Source organism: Patella vulgata, chromosome 6 (assembly GCF_932274485.2).
Source record: "Patella vulgata chromosome 6, xgPatVulg1.2, whole genome shotgun sequence".
NCBI lineage: Eukaryota > Metazoa > Mollusca > Gastropoda > Patellidae > Patella > Patella vulgata.
The window spans coordinates 12,013,486-12,037,305 of NC_065884.2; the positions used below are offsets into that span (position 1 = coordinate 12,013,486).

At 38.7% G+C, this 23,820-nt stretch overlaps 1 protein-coding gene across 2 annotated transcripts; it reads right to left on the minus strand.

Moving 5' to 3' along the window:
• Positions 1-291: 291 nt before the first annotated feature.
• LOC126825254 (toll-like receptor 13) lies at positions 292-23,349 on the minus strand. 2 transcript variants are annotated; one of them, XM_050554834.2, is made up of 2 exons: positions 23,225-23,349; positions 292-3,517 (listed from the first exon to the last, which is right to left on the minus strand). In XM_050554834.2, exon 2 carries the CDS (start codon positions 3,509-3,511, stop codon positions 1,316-1,318), a length of 2,196 nt encoding a protein of 731 aa, XP_050410791.1. In that variant the 5' UTR covers positions 3,512-3,517; positions 23,225-23,349; the 3' UTR covers positions 292-1,315. The 2 variants fall into 2 exon arrangements, with proteins under 2 accessions (XP_050410791.1, XP_050410790.1); XM_050554833.2 differs by lacking the exon at positions 23,225-23,349 and adding an exon at positions 22,924-23,033.
• Positions 23,350-23,820: the final 471 nt, after the last annotated feature.

The window sequence follows — 23,820 nt, forward strand, 5'->3', positions numbered from 1 at the left end:
GTCACCCTAACGAAGGGTAAGTTGCTGAATGTAAAAACAACAAAGCAGTACATTGGGAAGGGTACATTCTACAGAGCTAAAACAGCCAAAGCCGATTGATCAGAGTAGGCCACGCTGACCTTCCGGCTAGTTGAATCATGGGCCAAAGAAAGGGCTCGCAAGACAAATCCCCACTCAAACATCAGGATTCCACTCCCCACCGACACGAGTCGCAACGCACGACAATCAGGTTGCCCCATTACTGGGATCCATTGTGTCGCCTTTTACGAGACGCAGGACATACGACCAAAGTATAAAGCAACATCAAATATTTTATTTATTAAAATAATACAATAAAATTATAGTAAAAAACAACGTACTGTAATGTTTAACTAAAGCAAAGAATAATTTTATGGATTATGAATATATAAATATTTATTTAGATGTACAAAAAGTGAGGGATATTACACGACAGTTGTGTTTGACATTGCTATTAACCATACAGACGGAATTTGATGTTAGCTGTTAATGTCCCATTTTATTCTGATCTAGGATCCCCATACAGCGATTTTACTGTTCTTTCAGCTTAAATTTATTAGTTTAAACATATTATTCTATTGTATCAACAAAAACAACTTTGGACCAACAAAGAAGAAACGTTATTAAAAATTTACAGAGGTCATGCCCATCAGCAGAAATTGTATAAATAAAATAATGCGGAGTGTGGAGAATTGAAGTATAGGCCTAGCTCAAATGTGAGATTTGTAAATAATCTTTACGTTTTATTGATAGAAAGTGTAAATTATTTTCCTAATATTAGATAGAATAACACCAATTAGTTTGTGATTAACTACATCTAATGACCAAAAAATAAATGTAATGTTTTGTTTCAGAAGCCTTGAACCAAGAGTTCAGTTTGAATAAATCAGCGTTTAAGGAAGTTTCTATTTCATATACGCGGGGTTTAATGCAAATAATAGCAGTATCATTGGCAAATAATCTAGCAGTATCTTCCAAGTCATCTTGGATATCGTTTATGTACAGAAGAAATAAGAATGGGCCCAATACAAAGCCCTAGGGAACACCCGAATTAGGGTCGACAAGTAAGCGTAATTTACAAAAGCAGTTTGATTTCTATCACATATATAACTGGTTAGTAAATACAGAAATGTGCCTTGTAATCCGTAACTAGACCGTTGTCGTTAATTGATGCTTTTCCAGAAAGCTGTTGAAAGTGCGAATATTTGAAAGCAAACTCAATAGTTCACTGCCACTACCAAAGTCGTCAATATATCTTCAACATTTTCTGATAACTTTTCTTACAGGGAGTGTACCTTTAAGGAATAAGGTCATCCATATTATTAATAGCAGCAGTTATCTTTAACCAGAATAATTCCACACTTTCATCATCCCAACCCCATTTGATATAATTATCAACAGATAGTATTTTATGTATGGTTTTTGTTACATTCAGGGCACCAATTTCCCTTAATACAACTACGATCATTAAATCACGCTTTTCATTGATATATTTATTATAGGCAACACTAGCTTCAAATTCACAATAACCGTCTTCGACATATTTATCAGATAAAAATAAAATGACTTTACGACTGGCATCCAAATTAGATATTATCTGATCAATTTTATTTCCCTGTCCATCTCTTTGCGGGATATAAAGTCGCAGACCCATGTTCTCCTCTAATCTAGGGACAAGTTCATCATATATTACGTCATCAAAGTCCGTGTCAGAGGAACTAAGATAGACATCATATTTATAATCTCCGCCACCGTTTAAAAGTCTTTGGTGGCGAATATGTTGAAATCGTGCCATGTACAATATATATCGCAAATTCCATCGATAACGGTAAACAGCAGAAATAGTTAAAAGTAAGAGAAGAATTCCTGCCGATGTAGATATAATAATTACACGAACCTGTTTCGTTATTGCGCATGTACGTTCCGAAAGACGGACTTGTAAGAGTTGCTTCCCTTTAAAAAGAGGTGGAGAATCACAGATGTATTCCTTTGGAAAATGAAGAAAAACATTTCTAATGGAGCTTGTTTTTAGAAAATTGACGAACCAAAGTAATTCACAGGAGCAAGTAAACGGATTCTCAGAAAGATCAATGTATTTCAATTGTTGAAGAAATTGAAGTGAAAATGTATTTGACTCAACTGTGGTTATTTTATTAAATTTTAATTGTATAATCTGGAGATGATTAAAATTATTAAAATAACCTTCCGGTAGATCTTTTATGTTATTATTGTTGAGCCATAATATCTCCAATTTATCAAGATAGTTTGGAATAAAACTTGGAAGAAAAGTTAGCCCACAGTTAGATAGTGACAACGATTTTACGTTAATCAAGTTGCCGAATAAATCATCAAACATTGGATTAGTAGTAAACCCGAAGTGGTTGGAGGATACTCTTAAAGTTTCCAGTTGGCTACAGTATTTAAAAGCATTCAAACTGGTGTGTATATGATTCTTATCAAAATACGTGTTGTCATCATAAATATAAAGTTGCTTTAAGGATGAACTATTAAAAGCAAATTCATCCAAACGTTTTACTTTGCCATTGTATGCAATTGATACAACATTAAGGTTTGGCAAGTTTGAAAATGTGTTGCTTTCTATACGAAAAATAAGGTTATTATTAATTGAAAATGAGGCCAAGGATTTCATACAAGCAAGTTGTTCTGGATACACAGAGGATATGTCGTTATGGTCTAAACGCAATTCCTCAAGATTTGTAAAATATGCATTTTCGTGTACACAAAATTTTGGAAATTCTGAAAGTTTGTTATAAGAAAAATTTAATGTCCTTAATGAAGACGAATAATCAAATGTTACGGTTTTAATATAGGATTTGAGAATAGTTATAGACTGCAGATGTTTTAAAGTTGATAACTTACTATGGTTATATTTTGTCATATCAATATTCCGAATGTACATTGTTTTGATCTTTGAATTGTTCATACTCTCGTCCAGATCTAGATTCAAGGGGGGATGAAAGTGTATATATGATAAATCAAGAGTTTGTAAATCTTTCGTTACCCCAGACAAGCATTGCATCAGCCCCGTCTTTGAGATGGTACTATTTCTAATTGATAATGTTCGTAAAAAATTCAGACCATTAAATGCATTTCGCGTGCAGGTATGTAGTGAATCTGTCTGTAAATGCAGATAGTTCAGTTTCAAGTTGGTAATATTAGTAAAAGTGTGATTATCTATATGTGGTAAATAATTACCAGTAAAATTGAGATACGTTATGTTTTGTTCAAATCTTGGAATATAATTCAGTTTATGTCCTTGATTTAAACAGAACGCTTGGTTTATTTCATTACACTTGCACATATTGTCTCCACACACTGTCCAATTATGTTGATTATGGGATACGAACAAATCTTCCAATCCATCCTCTGCCGTCTCCTTCAAGTGGATATTTCTTTCCTGGCCATAATTTAATGTGATGGTGTTAACAGGATACAAGACCAGTAGTAGACACGCCCACATTAAAGTTTCCATCTGTATCTGAAAGACATAAATAAATAAAAACATACGTCCAGTGAAAATATCAACCACTTTTTATACGTCCACATGCTCGACCCCCTGGGACAGAGCCACGCCCAATGTTTGTGGGTCTTGTGTTTTCACCTACAGACTGCAATTCTTAACAGATCCCTTTGAAACTTTGCATACCTTTTCCCTTATACCCGAGGGATGACCCCCTATTGTTTTTGGGTGATTGCCCACAGCCCAGGGGCAGAGTCATACCCATTTGTTCTTTGTGCCTACAGGCCACGATTCTTAATGTGTTGTCTGTGAACATGGGATATGTATTCCTTAAAGCCTATAGACGACAACTGCATGTGACGAACCCCAGGAACAGAGGGACGCCCAATTTTTGTGTTTATCGTTTACAGGCCGCAATTCTGAATGGACCAACCTGGTACTTGGATAGCCTAAGGGCGTCAACTATTGATTTTGGTGAATGCTCCGACCCCAGAGGCAGAGCCACGCCCAATTTTTGCCTTTAGCGCCCGAAGGCCTCAATTCTGAATGGATTATCTTGGTATACGTATTCCTTATACCTTGGGAGTCACGGTATCTAGTTGGTTAAGACGCTGGCTCGCTAGCCTAGAGGTCGGGTGTTCGATCCCTGCATTGGCCGAGAAAGTTCATCTGGATTTTCCGACGTGGTTTCCTCTTGTCAGTGGTGCAGAACGGAGGGCCTGACAAGGGCAGCTGTCTAGTCCTTCGGATGAGACAAAAAACCGAGGTCCCGTGTATATATTGGAATGCACGTAAAAGATCCCTTGGCAGTTGGAATTCGATATAAGAGTAAGCGATACTGCCGCTACACGGGCAAAATTTCCCTCATAGCACACTGTATGGCGTATGCCCGTCTTCATTAGCCCAGTGTAGGAGCAGAACAGTAGGACGTTAAACCCCATTTCATTTCATTTTTTCCTTATACCCTAAGGACGGCAACTATTGATGTTGGTGCACGCCCCCCTTCTCCAACCCCCTGCGCGTTCGGCAGTGCCACACCCACTATTTGTTGATATTTTGTCTGTAAATGATATACATGTTGCAATTATTAAAGATACATTATGGGAAATTCGGTAACGAGTTGGCAGTTCTCACTATAATAGTTAAAAACTAGATTATGTAAAGGCAATTTGGTGAAAATTTCATTCAAATTGATCCACTATGAACCGAGAACTAAGCGACTGAAATTCCCATAAGCCTCGGTCATCATTACTAAAGTCAGTACGATAAACAGCATAGTCTCGATTATCCATTTAATCGTTTAATAGAGAAGGAAAGATATGCAGTAAATCGGCTTACAATCCACAAAAGATCGCAGGCTAGCGCAGCCATCTAAAGTTAATTATGGCCTGGATAGGTTTATTAATGTCTAATTAATAATTTAGATAACATTTCAGTCCTAAAGAAAGACCTGAAATAGGCAGATTTAGCTCTTGCATAATGCATGTTTAACTGATTCGGATCCAATTCGGAATGATCCAGCATAGGTTTGTACCTATATATATTGGTCCATGTCCAACCCCGAGGCGCACAAGTTTTGTGTTTTTTGTCTACAGGCTGGAATTCTAAACGGATCATCTTGGAACTTGCCATATTCATTCCTTATACTATAAGGATAGCAATTATTTATTTTGGTGCATGTTTTGACCCCCCCAGGGTTGTAGTACCACATCTTGTTAGTTTTTATGTAAATACGCTACAGGTTACAATAATTAACATATTTTGTTCAAATTGAGCATATCAATAATTTCAATAACAAAGTGGTAACTATTTATATTGTTTCATATCCAACCCACAGGGGCAGAGCCACGCCCAATTTTGTATTTATCGTCTACAGACTGCAATTCTAAATGGATCATCTTGAACTTTGCATATTTATTCTTTATACCGTAAAGACATTTGGTGCATATTTATTCTTTATACCGTAAAGACATTTGGTGCATGTCCCGACCCCCTGGGGCAGTGTCACACCCACGTTTTTGTTAATATTTTGTCTGTAAATTTGGCAAAACAAACCCAACTGGTAGCCTTCTTTTCCTCTTGTCATATTACAGCCATTTCATATTTCATTCTCTTCGTTTCAAAAAGTACCCCCCCCCCCCGTTGGGGTGTAGGGGGTGATAAGAATATACCCTTCGTATGTCCTGCGTGTCGTAAAAGGCGACTAAAAGGATCCCTGTAATGGGGCAACGTGTTTGCTGTGCGTTGCGAGCCGTGTCGCTGGAGAGTGGAATCCTGGTAATTGAGTGGGGATTTGGCTTGCGAGCCCTTTCTCTGCAACACATTGCTTTGGCCCATGGTTCACCTAGACGGGAGGTCCGAGTGGCCCACTCTGATCAATCGGCTTTGGTCGTTTTAGCTTTGTAGAATGTACCCTTTTCCAATTTAATGCTCTGTTGTTTATTTACTCAGCAATTACTACCTTTGTGTCCTTAGTACATTCTACAAAGCGGCGGCTTGGGTCAATCAGGTTGGATTAGTATTTTTACTTTCTGGCTCGAGTATACCCCTCGTCGAGCCCTGAGGCCATGCGCTGGTTATCCGTGCTAGTCCTCCCCTTAGTAGGCAGGGAAGTAACCTGGGGGACGACGAGGGATGAATTTTAAAAAATATTACGTTCATGGATACCCCAATCCCCCCACACCTATCAATGAACGACAAAAGCAGAAACGTCCTAATTCAGAGGACGTTTCTAACATATTTAAAACAAAAATGGCAAAGTCGTGGCCGAGGTTTCTCTTGATTGAGAGCCCCTCTACTGACTTATCCAAAGTCTCACCATTTTTGATAGCTAAGGGCATTGCCGGCTTGGCCGGTGAGCCCAAGGCTATTAAAAAATTGAAAAATGGAACACTCTTGATAGAATGTGTTAAGGAGCAGCATGCTACCATGCTTCTTAAGTCAACAACATTGGCAGACATTCCTATCAAGGTGTCTCCACATAGATCATTAAATTTTAGTAGAGGCGTTATTCGCTGTCGGGATCTTGAAGGCAGCAGTGAGGATGAAATGGTAGAATACCTTTCTTCTCAAGGCGTCCAACAAGGCGTCGAACAAGTTAAAAGAATTAGTGTACGCCGAGGAGATAAGGTGATTCCTACAAGCACCTATATCCTCACTTTTAATCGTCCCGACATACCGAAGTCAATCAAGGCAGGTTATTTAAATATACCTGTTGATTCTTATATTTCCAACCCTCTTCGCTGCTATAAATGTCAGAAATTTGGACACAGCAAGACCGTCTGCAGGGGCAAAGACACCTGCGCTCGTTGTGGTCATGATGGCCACGAGAGCGATGCCTGCCAGACTGAGTTTTTCTGCGTTAATTGCAAGGGTAAGCATTTTGCTTATTCTCGCGAATATCCAATATGGCAGAAAGAGAAAAGAATTCAACAGGTAATGTCTGAACGGAAGATTCCATATTTTGATGCTGGGAAGCAAGTAGAACTTACTTCACTCATTCCCATTGCACCACAAGGGAAATCGTTTTCGAGTGTAGTAAAAGTTTCTACAAAATCTATATCTGTTCAGACAGACATAACCTGGCCATATAAACAGAAAAAACCAAAGACTTTGCCTACATCAGATCATGTACAAGGGGTCTCGAGCTCAACTGAGAGCTCGATTCAATGCACTAACACTCTCCCTGATGGGACTGTGTCCTCCTTGCCTCCATCTGGAGTTATTGTAGCGATTTCCAATACTCCAACCCAAAATGGCAAGAAGGCTCCTCCCTTGCGCTTCTCTAAAGCTGACACTACTGATTCCAGTTCCACTGTGTCAGGGGTGCAGTTTTCGGGTACTCCATCTGCAAAGGAGAACATACTGCATTCAAAAAAATATCAAATTTTTTTAAAATTTCGAGAGAAAGAATCTAAGGGTTCAAAAAACCCTATCACTCTCTTCAATAAATATGGGGATGATCTGATGGACGACATTACTGTAGTGGATGTCCATGTAGACCCACTCAGTAAGCCGCCAAAAATTAAATTTCCCTGACAATGGTAAATTCCATTATTCAATGGAATTGTCGTGGTTTAAAACCAAATTTTAATGAAGTTCAATTATTAGTTCAAAAGTACAATCCTTTAGCTATTTGTTTACAGGAAACTTTCTCAAAGAATTCTGACACTTTATCTTTTAGACCCCCCCTGGGGTGTAGGGGGTGATAAGAATATACCCTTCGTATTTCCTGCGTGTCGTAAGAGGCGACTAAAAGGATCCCTGTAATGGGGCAACGTGTTTGCCGTGCGTTGCGACCCGTGTCGGTGGAGAGTGGAATCCTGGTAATTGAGTGGGGATTTGGCTTGCGAGCCCTTTCTCTGCAACACATTGCTTCGGCCCACAATTCACCTAGACGGGAGGTCAGAGTGGCCCACTCTGATCAATCGGCTTTGGTCGTGTTTAGCTGACGAGTAGGCGCATCTTTTCCACTATTCTGTAATGTATTTGTTGCAGATCTACCTTTGTGTCCTACGTGCCTACTCTAAAGCAGCGGCTTGGGTCAACTAGGTAGAGTAAAAATATTTAATCTTTACTTTGTCTAGGTATATCCCTGTCTGTCCTCGTGGGGCGCATGCGCTGGATATCCGCGCAGTAGCCTGCATTGATATTGTGACCCTTTGGTGGTTGGAGAGCAGGCAGGGATGAATCTTTTAATTTACTCAAATGGCTTCTCAAACCAAGAAGACTCGTACTACCAAACGTATGTCGACCGAGGATTTAGAACCATTACCAATAAAAACTTCCCGAACCTGGCCTAGATTTCTGGTCATACAAAGTACTAACGATATCAATCTTAGTAAAACATCTCCTTTTTTGATTGCTAAAGGTCTTGCTGGCTTGGCTGGTGAGCCCAAAAGCGTCAAGAAAATGAGAAATGGTACTTTGTTAGTGGAATGTGCTAAAGAATCACATGCTACTTCATTATTAAAATCAAAGACTTTAGCCAACATTCCTATCAAAGTTGCACCGCATAACTCTCTAAATTCATCAAGAGGTGTTATTCGGTCTCAGGATTTAGAAGGCAGCTGTGAGGAAGAGATGCTTGAAAATCTCGCCTCACAAGGTGTTACATACGTCAAACGTATTTCCATCAGACGTAATGGTAATATTATCCAAACCAACACCTATATCCTGACCTTTGATAAACCAGATCTTCCTAGGATGATCAAAGCTGGTTTTCTTGCCATACCAGTTACCCCGTACATTCCCAATCCATTGCGTTGTTTTCATTGTCAACGCTTTGGACACAGTAAAAACGTGTGTAAGGGGAAAGCGATGTGTGCTAGATGTGGACAAGATGGTCACGAAAGTACATCTTGTCAACTCGACCACCATTGCATTAACTGCAAAGGGCCTCATTTTGCTTATTCTAGAGAGTGCCCAATATGGAAGAAAGAAAAACAAGTGCAGCAGGTGAAAACAGAAAAAAACATACCATATCCTGAAGCAAGGAAGCTGCTAGAGGCTGCAACCCCAACATTTGCAATGTCTTTTGCAAATGCAGTCAAGCCCAAGACCACTTCCATTGCTTGTCAAACACCTGCTGTATTTCCAGCTGCGACGGAATCCTCGTCACCACCGAAACCTACCATTCCTCCAAAGCCCGTAAATATTTCTCTCAACACCCAGACTGCTAATAAGTCTGGGGAGTCTGAGATTGAGGAGATTGTGCCTCCCACTCCTCAACCAATTGGTGGAAATCCACCCAAAATAGATATTACCAAGGAACGTTCTGGTAAAGGCGTTCCTAAAAATTCTAAATTGGCTACCTTCCGTAGTAGGAAGGGTGACGAAGATCCTGTCGGAACCTATAACAGGTTCGGGATACAGGACAATCTAATGGATGTTGTTGTAGAAATACATGACCCCAAACAACATCACAGAAGTCCTGTTAAACCTCCCTGAAAATGGCTAATTCCATTATTCAATGGAATTGTCGTGGTCTGAAACCAAATTTTAATGAAGTTCAAATCTTAATTCAAAAATTTAATCCCTTAGCTATTTGTTTACAAGAAACTTTTTTAAAGAATTCAGATGTCTTAACACTCAGACATTTTGTTGCCTATCATTATTTTGCTAATAATGATGGTAGAGCACACGGTGGTGTTTCCATTTTCCTTAATGGAAATATTCCGCAGAGCAAAGTCACCCTCAATTCGCCTTTACAGGCAGTTGCAGTGAGGGTGACTTTACATATTCCTATCACACTCTGCTCTGTATATTTACCACCTAGTTTACATCTGAACCCCAGAGATCTCGATGACCTTGTTGCACAACTTCCTCTCCCGTTTATAATTACGGGAGATTTCAATGGTCATCATTCACTCTGGGGTAGTCCAGATGATAATAACAGAGGTAAACAAATAGCGGACTTCATTAACATTAATAATTTGTGTTTATTAAATGATGACTCGCCTACTTATCTACATCCTGCCACAGCTTCTTTTTCTTCTCTTGATCTAACCATTTGCTCTCCGGTCCTGTTTCAGGATTTTACATGGAGAGTGAATGAAGATCTGTGTGGTAGTGACCATTTTCCCATCTTGATAGATAATAATGGTCCCTCTCCGGTTGAAAGACCGCAAAGGTGGAAGTTACATAAGGCTGATTGGGCTCTTTTTGAATCTTTGTGTCTCTTCTCTTTTGATGCAAAAGAGTTAGAAGATGCAGATGAGCCCATGGCCTTATTCACTTCAATTCTTCAGGATGTAGCTGAGCAGGCGATTCCGAAGACCACGACTGAGCCCAAACGTTTCAATAAACCATGGTATAATAACGATTGCAAATCCGCTCTTAGAGAGCGTGATCGCATCTTAAGACGCCTTCAGAATCACCCTTCCATGGAGAATATTGCAGCATACCAAATGGTCCGGGCGAAGGCTCGTAGAACCATACGCCAAGCAAAGAAATCTTCATGGCAAGGATATGTCTCAAGGATCAATTCCCGCACCACTTCTAAATCGGTATGGGATAGGATTCGTAGAATTAAAGGTAAAAGTAGTGCATTATCAGTTAACCATCTAAATGTTGACAATACCACCTTAACAACATTTCCTGATATTGCTAATTCTCTGGCCAGTACAATTTCATTCAATTCATCATCCAATTTCTCCTCGGATGCCTTTCGGGGCATTAAACATCAACAGGAGAAAAGGCGACTTAATTTCAAGTCCCGTAATGATGAATGTTATAATGAAAAGTTTTCTATTGCTGAACTCCGTGATTCTCTTAAAAGGGCTAAGGATACTGCAACTGGTCCAGATGAAATTCATTACCAGATATTAAAACATTTACCTTTTTCTACACTTTTAATATTATTAGATCTTTATAACCGGATTTGGGTTGATGGGAATTTTCCCCCTTCATGGCGTGAAGCCATAATAATTCCCATCCCTAAACCGGGGAAAGATTCTACGAATCCTACCAATTATCGTCCGATCGCTTTGACTAGCTGCATTTGCAAAACCATGGAGAGATTGATCAATCGAAGGCTTGTTTGGTACCTTGAGTCCAACAACCTCATTACAGACCTCCAATGTGGATTTCGGTCCCAAAGGAGCACTCTTGATCATCTCGTTCGATTTGAAACGTTTGTCAGGGATGCTTTCATCCAGAAACAACATTTAGTTGCTATATTTTTTGATCTGGAGAAAGCTTATGATACCACATGGAAATATGGTATCATGCGCGACCTGCATAACCTCGGTCTGCGGGGTCGCTTACCTATCTTCATTAAAAATTTCTTAGAAGATAGGTCGTTTAAGGTACGCTTGGGATCAATATTCTCTGACCCATTTCCCCAGGAAATGGGAGTCCCTCAGGGAAGTATATTATCTCCCACTCTTTTTTCCATTAAGATAAATACCATACCATCGTGCCTTAAACGCGGGGTCGACGGCTCTCTTTATGTTGACGACTTTCAGATGTGTTACGGATCGACAAGTATGCAGACAATCGAACGTCAGTTGCAGCTTTGTTTGAATTCTATTCAACGATGGGCAACTGACAATGGATTTCGATTTTCGAAATCCAAGACTGTTTGTATGCACTTTTGTCAGCGAAGAGGTTTACATCATGATCCGGAACTTACACTGGATGGAAGCCCCATTCCAGTTGTAGATGAAACAAAATTCTTGGGTTTGATATTTGATAAGAAATTATCATTTATCCCCCACATCAAAACCCTCAAAAAGAAATGTCTGAAAGCCCTCAACATATTGAGAGTCTTATCAAACACTGACTGGGGAGCAGACCGTAAGGTCCTGCTCAGATTATATCGAGCATTAATAAGATCTAAACTCGATTATGGGTGTATTGTGTATGGGTCAGCCCGCGAGTCTTATCTCAAAGAGCTTGACACCATTCACAACCAAGGACTTAGAATCAGTCTAGGAGCATTCCGAACATCTCCAGTGCAGAGTTTATACGTCGAGGCGCACGAGCCCTCATTGCACGACAGACGTGATAAACTTGCACTGCAGTATGCTACAAAAATTGCATCTCTGCCTCATCATATTTCATTTAACACCATATTTAGACCCTATTATGAACATCTATATTTACTGAAAACCAATGTTATTCCATCCTTCGGTATTCGCATTCAACCCCTTTTGTCTCAGGCTGGTATCAGTCAAGACAGTATTGCGAATACCCCTTTCTTCGAGACACCACCATGGTCTATATCTCCCCCCAAGATCGATCTCGATCTTACAAAAAACAAAAAGAAAGATACTAGTTCCACAGTGTTTCAATCTCTCTTCAGAGAGAAAAGGTCTAAATATGGTGATTATGCTCCAATTTATACAGATGGTTCCAAAGATGGCGATCGGGTAGCATCGGCTACTGTCACGCCATCTGAGACCATTTCTGTTCGTCTTCCTCCTGCTGCTTCCATATTTACTGCTGAACTCCAGGCCATCTTTCAGGCTTTGGAGTATATCAAATCCTCTTCATCCTTAAAACACATTATATTTACTGATTCTTTGTCCTCTTTACAGGCAATAAACAATAAGCAGCTTGTACACCCTTTAGTAGCAGACATTTATCGTCTGCTACTATCACACGAGTTTAACAGCAAGGACACTGTCCTTTGCTGGCTCCCCAGTCATGTTGATATTAAAGGGAATGATCAAGCAGACTTAGCTGCCAAGTCTGCTTTAGATCTTCCCATATCACAATTTCTTTTACCTTTCACCGATTTTAAATCGTCCATTAAATTATTTGTATATGACCGCTGGCAACGGTCTTGGGATTTTGCAGGCACAAATAAACTTCATCACATTAAGCCTCTCCTAGGAGATTGGCCCAACTCCTATAGAACCAACAGGAGGGATGAAGTTGTTTTGTGTCGCTCTCGCATTGGTCATACTTTTTTAACTCATATTTTCATTTTGAAGCGAGAGCCTCAACCGGAATGTGTTCACTGTCATGTTCCTTTGACAGTGAAACACATCTTGATTGAGTGCAAACATCTCAAGAACATTAGATCTAAATATTACCGTTGCCAGTCAGTACGTCAGCTATTTGCTCAACCGGAGCTATATGACAAAGTGCTAACATTTTTAAAAGAGACAAACTTTTATAATCAATTTTAATTGTATATATTTAATCATATATATCGTTTTAAATATTTATATATGTAAAAGATTTGTTATATTTATTTTTAATTAATATATTTTCTGTGATATTTGTTTTTATTTACATATATAAATTCATTTATGTGATATTGTTTTAATTTGTCTCAGATTCACCATATGTTTGGCGCAATATAGCCCGGTTGGAGCTGACGTGCCATAAAACCATATTTCATTCATTCATTCATCTTTTAGACATTTTGTTGGTTACCATCATCACTCAGTTGGTGATGGTAGGGCTCATGGGGGTGTTTCTATTATTCTTAATGGAGATATTCCTCAGAGTCAAGTCACCCTCAACTCGCCTTTACAGGCAATTGCAGTTAGGGTCACTTTGCATATTCCTATAACACTCTGCTCTGTATATCTTCTACCCAGTTTACATCTTAATCCCAGAGATCTTGACCTTGTTGCACAACTTCCTCTCCCGTTTATTATTACGGGAGATTTCAATGGTCATCATTCACTCTGGGGTAGTCCAGATGATAACAATAGAGGTAAACAAATAGCGGACTTCATTAACATTAATAATTTGTGTTTATTAAATGATGACTCGCCTACTTATCTACATCCTGCCACAGCTTCTTTTTCTTCCCTAGATCTCACCATTTGCTCTCCGGTTCTGTTTCAGGATTTTTCATGGAGGGTTAATGAAGATCTATGTGGTAGTGACCACTTTCCTATCTTGATTGATAATAATGGTCCCTCTCCGGTCGAAAGACCTCAGAGGTGGAAGTTGCATAAGGCTGATTGGGCTCTTTTCGAATCTTTGTGTCTCTTCTCTTTTGATACAAAGGAGTTAGAAGATGCAGATGAACCCATGGCCTTATTCACTTCAATTCTTCAAGATGTATCTGAGCAGGCGATTCCAAAAACCACGACTACACCAAAACGTTTCAATAAACCATGGTATAACGAAGATTGCAAATCCGCTCTTAAAGAGCGTGATCGTATCCTGAGACAACTAAAGAACCATCCTTCCATGGAGAATATTGCGGCATACCAGATGGTCCGGGCGAAAGCTCGTAGAACCATACGTCAAGCAAAGAAATCTTCATGGCAAGGTTACGTCTCAAGGATTAATTCCCGTACCACATCTAAGTCGGTATGGGATAGGATTCGTAGGATTAAAGGTAAAAGTAGTGCATTATCAGTTAATCATTTAAATGTTGATAATACCACCTTAACAACATTTCCTAATATTGCTAATTCTCTGGCCAGTACTTTTTCATTTAATTCATCATCCAATTTCTCCTCCGATGCCTTTCGAGGCATTAGACAACAACAGGAGAAAAGGCGACTTAATTTCAAATCCCGCAATGATGAATGCTACAATGATACCTTTTTCATTGCTGAGCTTCGGGATTCGCTAAAGCGAGCTCGAGATACTGCAACTGGGCCAGATGAAATACACTACCAAATTCTTAAACATTTACCTTTTTCCACTCTCTTAATTTTACTGGATCTTTTTAACCGGATATGGGTTGATGGGAAATTCCCCCCTTCGTGGCATGAAGCCACAATCATTCCCATCCCTAAACCCGGCAAAGATCATACGAATCCTACCAACTATCGTCCGATCGCTTTAACTAGCTGTATTTGCAAAACCATGGAGAGATTGATCAATCGAAGGCTTGTTTGGTACCTTGAGTCCAACAACCTCATCACTGATCTCCAATGTGAATTTCGGTCCCAAAGGAGCACTCTTGATCATCTCGTTCGATTTGAAACGTTCGTCAGGGATGCTTTCATCCAGAAGCAACATTTAGTTGCAATATTTTTTGATCTGGAGAAAGCATATGATACCACATGGAAACATGGTATCATGCGCGACCTCCATAACCTCGGCCTACGAGGTCGCTTACCTATCTTCATTAAAAATTTCCTGGAAGATAGGTCATTTAAGGTACGACTGGGATCAATATTCTCTGACCCATTTCCTCAGGAAATGGGAGTTCCTCAGGGAAGCATATTATCTCCTACTCTTTTTGCAATTAAAATTAATACAATCCCAGCGTGCCTTAAACCAGGTACAAACGGCGCTCTTTATGTTGATGACTTTCAGATGTGCTATGGTTCTACAGACATGCGGATAATCGAACGTAAGTTGCAGCTTTGTTTGCATTCACTTCAACAATGGGCAACCGAAAATGGATTTCGATTTTCGAAATCCAAGACTGTCTGCATGCATTTCTGTCAGAAACGAGGTTTGCATCCAGATCTATACTTGGATGGCAATGGCCTTCCAGTTGTGGATGAAACCAAATTTCTGGGGCTGATATTTGATAAGAAATTATCATTTATCCCCCACATTAAAAACCTCAAAAAGAAATGTCTGAAAGCCCTCAACATATTGAGAGTCCTATCAAATACTGACTGGGGAGCAGACCGTAAGGTCTTGCTTCGTTTATATCGAGCATTAATTAGATCAAAACTTGATTATGGGTGTATTGTGTATGGGTCTGCTCGCGAGTCTTATCTCCAAGAGCTCGACACCATACACAACCAGGGACTTGGAATCAGTTTAGGAGCATTTCGTACATCTCCAGTGGACAGTTTATACGTCGAGACGCATGAGGCCTCATTGCACAACAGACGTGATAAACTGGCCCTGCAGTATGCTACGAAAGTTGCATCACTTCCGAATCACATTTCATTTAACACCATATTTAGACCTCTTCATGAGCATTTGTATCTGGTGAAGACTAATGTTATTCCATCATTCGGTATTCGCATTCAACCCCTTTTGTTTGAGGTTGGTATCAGCCTTGACAGTATTGCGAATACTCCTGTCTTTAGGACTCCACCGTGGGCTATATCCCCCCAAAGATTGATTTCGATCTAACTCAAAACAAAAAGAGAGATACTAGCTCTACGGTGTTCCAATCTCTCTTTAGAGAGTTAAGGTCTTAGTATGGTGATTATGCTCCTATTTACACAGATGGTTCTAAAGATGGTGATCGGGTAGCCTCGGCTACCGTGACGCCAACTGATACCATTTCTGTGTGTCTTCCACCTGCTGCTTCAATATTTACAGCTGAGCTCCAGGTCATTCTTCAGGCCTTGGAGTTCATACAATCCTCTTCATCTTTAAAATATATTATCTTTACTGATTCTCTGTCCTCGCTTCAAGCAATTAACAACAAACAGCTTGAACACCCATTAGTAGCAGATGTTTATCGTCTGCTACTATCTTACGAGTTCGACAGCAAAGACGTCGTCTTTTGCTGGCTCCCCAGTCACGTAGATATAAGGGGGAATGATCAAGCAGATTTTGCTGCCAAAGCTGCTTTAGATCTTCCTCAATCACCCTTTTTAATTCCATATAAGGATTTTAAACATTCAATTAATCATTTAATTTGTGGCCGTTGGCAACGGTCGTGGGATCTTGCAGGCACTAACAAACTTCATCACATTAAGCCTCTCTTAGGAGATTGGCCCAACTCCTATAGAACTAACAGGAGGGATGAAGTTGTTTTGTGTCGCTCTCGCATTGGTCATACTTTTTTAACTCACATTTTCATCTTAAAGCGAGAGCCTCAACCAGAGTGTGAACACTGTCATGTTCCTTTGACAGTTAAGCACATTTTGATTGAGTGCAAGCATCTTAAGGATATTAGATCTAATCATTACCGTTGCCAGTCCTTATATCAATTATTTGCCCAACCGGGTCTATATTGTAGATTACTAGACTTTTTAAAAGAGACAAATTTTTACACAAAATTTTAATTATATATTTGTAATTTTCATTTGATGTATTTTAATTATATATACATAAAGTATTGTGATATTTGTTTTTAATTGATAATCTCTGTGATATTTGTTTTTATTTATGTATATATAGATTACTATTATGATTTTTATTTAGTTTGTCTCGTATAACTCATCATATGCTTGGCGCAATATAGCCCGGTTGGTGCTGACGTGCCATAAAACCACATTTCATTCATTCAAAAAGTACCATATCAATCAAAGCAGGAATGTGGACGTATATTGCAGCGTTAGCGATGCCCTTGTTTTATTCTGATAGACATCAAATCATAAGTTTGCTGTCTGTCTTCAGATGTTGTAATACAAATATGTACAGTATAGTCTAGTAATATAAAATAGAGTTCTAATAGTAAGTGCAGGGGGGATTACCAAAAAGACATAAATAATAGACTATAAATTAGTTCTAAGTAGACTTGTCTTCAGTAGTTGGCTTGGGGGGGGGGGGGGGTACCAAAAACACACAAATACAAAAAATATAAGTACTGTAGTTCTAATCCTGGAGAAAGGCCTTCAGGTTTATTTTACCAACAAGCGGATACTACCAAATTACACATAGTCAAATGGTCACATTGCAGAACCCACCTATAATTATTATCATTGATATTTTCAACAAAAACTTATCCTTTTATTAACAAAGTCAAGTTGTTAAAGATGTATTGTGTAAGAGCCCAATCTGCCTATTGTAGTTCTTTAGTTTGGCTTGAAATGTTATATAAGATATTAGTTAGACGTTTATTCACATGACATGCCTATAATCAACTCTCTAGAATATCATATTGTGGAGATTTAAATCGCTTTGAACACAATCGCCGTTTATTGATTTAATTCAAAAATGGCAGATCGAGGCCAAGTACCGTTGCTACGATAATCAACAATTTATGTCGCATCTTGCCAAAACTTCAAAGGATGATAACGTCGTACAGAAAGAAGTAATTTGAAAGCAATTTTCAATATGTTCATTTTGCATTAACTATTTTGGAACTAGTATAGCAAGAACGATACACCCTGTATCTAATTCTTACTCACTGCATCTTTAAATGAGCAACATATTTAGTTGAAAAGTGACAAATAGGGTTAGTCATTTGCACATAAAGCAAGTAAATATTATTTGAAAATATAAATAACCGGAAGCATGACTTATAAAGAGTTACAAACCGTTGGCGGCTTTTGTATGTGTCAATACCAACAATATATATATATTATCGAAGGATATGCACTACTCTACTGTATCAATCACCATGCTACTCGGATTTAAAAATTTTATTCGTCGGTAGCTTCGAATTGGCTGACAGATTATATTTTCTAGTATATTAGAAAAACAAGACCCGTCTCTACTATAGTTGTTCGTGTGGAATGAAATGCCGAGATTCCGCGTACACATCGGTTTGTACGTAAAAGATCTCTTGGTATTTGGAATTCAGTATACGAGTAAGTCGCCGCTGTCCAAGCAAGATTTCCCTTATAGCACTCTGTATGGCGAATGCCCGTGGGAGCAGAACCCCATTTCATATAGCTAACTTTCATACAAGAGCCTTGTTTCACACGGAAATAACCCGTTTTAACCAGTAAATTATCTATTCGAGAAGTAGGTATCACAATCTGATTAAAATACAGATCCTAATTTCGTTTCGTTTTATAGTTCAAAATTTCGTTTTACTTGTCATTACTGGAATAGTTGTTATATAACCGCGTTCTGGATGATGTGAGGGATTAGCCAATGAACCGGTCTGTTACGGCGAGTTTTTGGCGTGAGGTACACGGAACTGTGGGTAACCCACTAGAAACATCAATGCTGATTGGTTAATTATATGTTTGACGCCATAAGTCCAAAAGCCACTCGCATGACATCTGACGCGACCTGCCACTACAACCGGTCAGATCTTCATGTTGCAGAGGCCACCGAAAGTATAAAAACGAAACTAAATATAGATCTGCATTTTAATCAGATTGTAGTTATCACTTTAAACAGGAAAATAAAGATCTTTAATTTACATCTGATTATATCCATTACAACCATAAACTGACCTAAGTGAGGAAATTATTATTATTGACTATCTTATATACAGCACAAAAGTGTTTGTTGACTTACTCGGAAACTCAGTAGAATTTTAGCTTAAAGTAGCTAAGTCTCTAACTCAATATCATCCAAAATCTTCGACATTGAAAACACAATTTTGTCTCAATTTAAATCAACATTGTGATCTTACCGGGAAAAGATGGGCTTCTGATATCCAATATTTAAGACAAAATAAACATTTTACCATTGGTACACGAATCTTAAAGTAGCTAAGTCTCTAACTCAATATCATCCAAAATCTTCGACATTGAAAACACAATTTTGTCTCAATTTAAATCAACATTGTGATCTTACCGGGAAAAGATGGGCTTCTGATATCCAATATTTAAGACAAAATAAACATTTTACCATTGGTACACGAATCGTGTACCATAATGCGTTTCAGGCCCATTCTAACAAGGGACTCGAAGAACGAGGCTAAAACAAAGTAACACGTCTGACACTCCTGGTGGAAAGTTTTAACTGTCCATATAAGAGTGTTTCTCGGCGTCTCTAGCCTTAGTAACCAATCATCATAATTAATTACGTAATATGTATCCAATTAAATAATTGACAGAGCTGCCCCAGGGCCACTGTCCATGTTAAAAGACTGATTTAGATTCTATAGAGTGTGACTCTAGAGAAAGCAAGTCCCATGTAACTTCGTTGGGAGATACCGTTGAGATTCACGAGACATCATTTGGATTAAGAATTCCCCGTTAAGTCGCAGGAGAACCATATGATGTAACTAGACCGTCAGTAAACTCAATTTGTGAGTTAGGGGGTTGTCGGGGGGGGGGGGAAGACATTAATTTTAAGTATTGTAATGTAACCTAACGCGCACGCGCTACCCCCACCCAGCACAAATAAGAGAATTGTAAAAATATAAAAAGACAATACTAGACGACCACAAGGCTAATAAAATCTATGACAGGAGAGAGTATGCGTCACACGTCGGATGTGTTGAGTTTTAGGCTAATAATGAATCACAAAGGAAGAGTTTATATCGGAAAATCAAAGTAAAACAAATACAGTTACGCATAGAATGTTTTAAAGATGCATTATATAAGATTTAGATAAAGAGCTGTAATAGTTCAATAGATAATGAAAAATGAATATACTAAACATATTATTCAAACTACTTTAGTTTGAGCTACAATAGATATTTACAATATGAATATGTTATTCAAATTACTTTAGTCTGAGCGAAGTTGTGGCTGTTTGAAGATATAGCGTGTCCATTTAACCGTTAAGTTTTTAAATCTCGCGGATGTTTAAATCCATTTAAACCCCGGACATCCGATGTCCTGAAACGTTGCTTATTGGCTTGTCATGTCAATAAATGTTTAAATAATAATAATTTATGTAACATTTGAAGCCAAAATAAAGACCCGCAATAAGCAGATTTACTTCTTACATAATATATGCTAAATGAGGGGCCGGGGACGTTCACGTGGCTAAGACGCTGGCTCGCTAGCATGGAGGTCGGGTGTTCGATTCCTGCATTGGCCGAGAAAGTTCATTCAGATTTTCCGGCGTGGTTTCCCCTTGTCAGTGATGCAGGATGGAGGTCCTGACAAGGACAGCTGTCTAGTCGTTCGGATGGGACGAGAAACCGAGGTCCCGTATACACATTGGTGTGCACGTAAAAGATCCCTTGGCAGTTGGAATTCGATATAAGAGTAGGCCGTAGGCAAAATTTCCCTCATAGCACACTGTGTGGCGTATGTCCGTCTTCATTAGCCCAGGTTAGGAGCAGAACAATAGGACGTTAAACCCAATTTCATTTCCTTAATAGGGCTACTCTAAATGTAGATAACAATGCTACTAACAATGGGTGACTGGATTTGTATGACATGAAACATAGGCTGTCTGTCTACAATTGGCAGCGCCTGGAACTAGACACGAAGCTTGTTGACTGACATTTACTTCCTAAATCGTTGTTTTTAATCGAAAAAACTAGAAATATTTATTCCACTTTCATTCAATAGAATTGAAAAGGTTTGTTTAGTTTCTCCGGGTATTACAGATATAAACGAAGTAAAGCTGCATTACAAAACAGTACACTAACTTTTAGATATGGCGACCGTTCAGCTCAGAGAGCTATTGTCGAAGTAGATAATGGATTTGTATATGTTAATCAGTATAATATACTATAGACACAGTACGCGATATCACTCTTTGTTTGCGACACTGAACTTGGCGGAATCTGGTGTAAACCTATATTAGTGGTAATACCTAATACTTTTCCGAGAAGGAGAAAAAGCCAGAGAGTTTAGAGGATGTTGGTCATTAAGGGTGAACTAAAGGGCACAGGGTCTTTAAACATTCTAAAGTACAAATTATTAATCAACTTCCACTCCCTCCTATCCCTGACGGGCTTTAGCACATTTGAGACCTCTGGGGAAAAGCAATTTGCTAGGGCTCCTAACACTTCAATACATTTCAGCAATGCAAGTTTTGGTGTAATAAGCTGGAATTCGTGCTCGTTTATTTGAATGCCCTTTCATTTGGATGCGGTAGTGCATATTCGACTTAACCATATATTCAATCAAGTGTGTAATCAGCATTCTTTTGGAGGTCGCCAATTCTTTTAAGGGAATCTGGCGACTAGATTCGTGGAGAACTATTAGGGGTCTTGGAAGCTCCTCATTATTTAAGAGCTAAATCTGCCAATTTCAGGTTTTTTTGGCCTCAGTTGTTATATAAATTAGTCATTAAACAATTATTCACGTGATCTCTAGATCATCGGATGGTAGTGGCTCTGCTTGATTTGTCAATACCGGCTGACCACAGTTCGGCAGTTTTTGCACGAGGTCACTTGATTTCACCAGAAGTCGACAAAATTTCGGCTGCGGCGTACGCCGAATGCGCCGCTTTGCAGGCAGCGGCAAACACCGGCGCAAGAAGGTGGACATGTCAACGAGATAAAATTTACGTTATTTAAGAATGTCATAAAACACTAATTTTAAAGCGTTAAAATTAAACCAAATGTTTTGAAGTTCAATTTGAGCGTCGTAATACCAGAAGTTCATATGTCATTTATTTTTTCTCAGTAATATTACTAATAATAATTTGCTGCTTATTTTGCGGGCACATTCAAGTCATACTGTTTTTGATTAAAACATGTCATGTAACCGGTTTAATATTATAACATTATCTGACGCCATATTGTTTATCAGCCGGGTCACATGATTTGCTTCGATCCGGTAACCTGACCTGCGTACGCCGTAGTAGAAACCGGCTCACCTATTGGCGGACAAATCAAGCAGGCCCGGTGACTTCTAATGGATATAAATAGTATATAGTAATTAGACAGGCCCATAATCAATTCTCTAGATCACCGGATCGTAGTGGCTTCTAATGGATTTAATAATTTAATTTAAAAATGGAAAAAAATCATGACTTTTCCTTTATTAGCATGACTATGGTAGCAACGAAACTCGAGAATACGCTATATATTCTAATCCAAACTTCCAACATTCATAACTTCGTTTAAGTAAAGCAATTTGATTGAAAATTTCAATATATTCCCTTTTCATTATCTATTTTTAACATAATAGCGAGAACATATCAACCCTTTATCTAAATCTTACATAATAGATCATACAGTTTGTAAAGATTCAATAAATAACTCTGGTATATTTTATTATAATTTGGCGAGGGCGTTGCGAGCATCACGATTACAAGGCAAAATTGTTGAAACCCACGAAAAGCTACCAAAATAGCTGAAATCCATGAATAGCCACAAAATTAAAAAGATGGGTCAAACGGTCATACTACAGATCATAGATTACAACGCAAAATTGTTGGAACCAACGAATAGCTACCAAACTGGCTGGAATCTATGAATAGCCACAAAATTAAAGACAGGGTCAAACTGCCATACTTCAAAATCATAGATAAAACCTTGCACTTACCTTTTCCTGATTATCACAAGAATTTATTATAAGTCTTTATGTCCAAGCATCAATATTTAATGAGGAAATATTTTTAGTACATCATATTATACACCCGACCCACACGGAAGTCAATTAACGAAAGTCCTATTGGCTTGTTTTTGTATCCTAATTGTTATGCCTTTAAAACAAGTTAGTTGAAAGGTGGAACAGAAAGATTATGATATAGAAAGCAAATCAGTTGAAACGTGGACCAGACAGTATATGATATAGAAAGCAAGTCATAAAATGAAATAAAATACAATGGGTTTTAACATCCTACCTTTCTGCACCATCTGGGTTAATGAAGACCGACATACGCCTTGTAGTTTACTATGAAGGAATTTTGCCCGGACAGCGGCCCTACGGACTACTCTTATATAAAATTCCAACTATATCAGATAAATATACAGTAGTATGTCTTACAAATAATGAAAAACGTTTGATGTCTTCAACATGATATCTAAGGAAATCCGCTACACGAGACCATTAATCAGCATGACGTGTAATGCTGGCTTAATCAGGCTTAGTATAATATGCAGGGGGTGGGGTGATGTGCTTGTATATATGCTACGTCGAAAGTAACAAATAAAAGGAGGGGAAAGTCGGAGAAGCCTAAAAATTCATCAACTAAGATTCAGTCTCCTGGTAAATGACCAATACTACCCAATACCATGCCAATACTCAATACCACCCCAATATCACGACATGATACCCAATACTACAACATAATGATGAAAAATTGGCATATGGGAGTTATATCGCGGAAAATGTACTTCAAATGCGATTACCGATGCCTTGCTATTCCATTTGCCTCCCTATGTGACCCAAAACGAGCAAATAATAACCCAATACTACCCAATATTATCAACAACCTAA

Excerpts from the sequence above, each read along its gene's own strand:
- LOC126825254 (XM_050554834.2), bottom strand. The coding sequence starts at position 3,511 with ATGGAAACTTTAATGTGGGCGTGTCTACTACTGGTCTTGTATCCTGTT.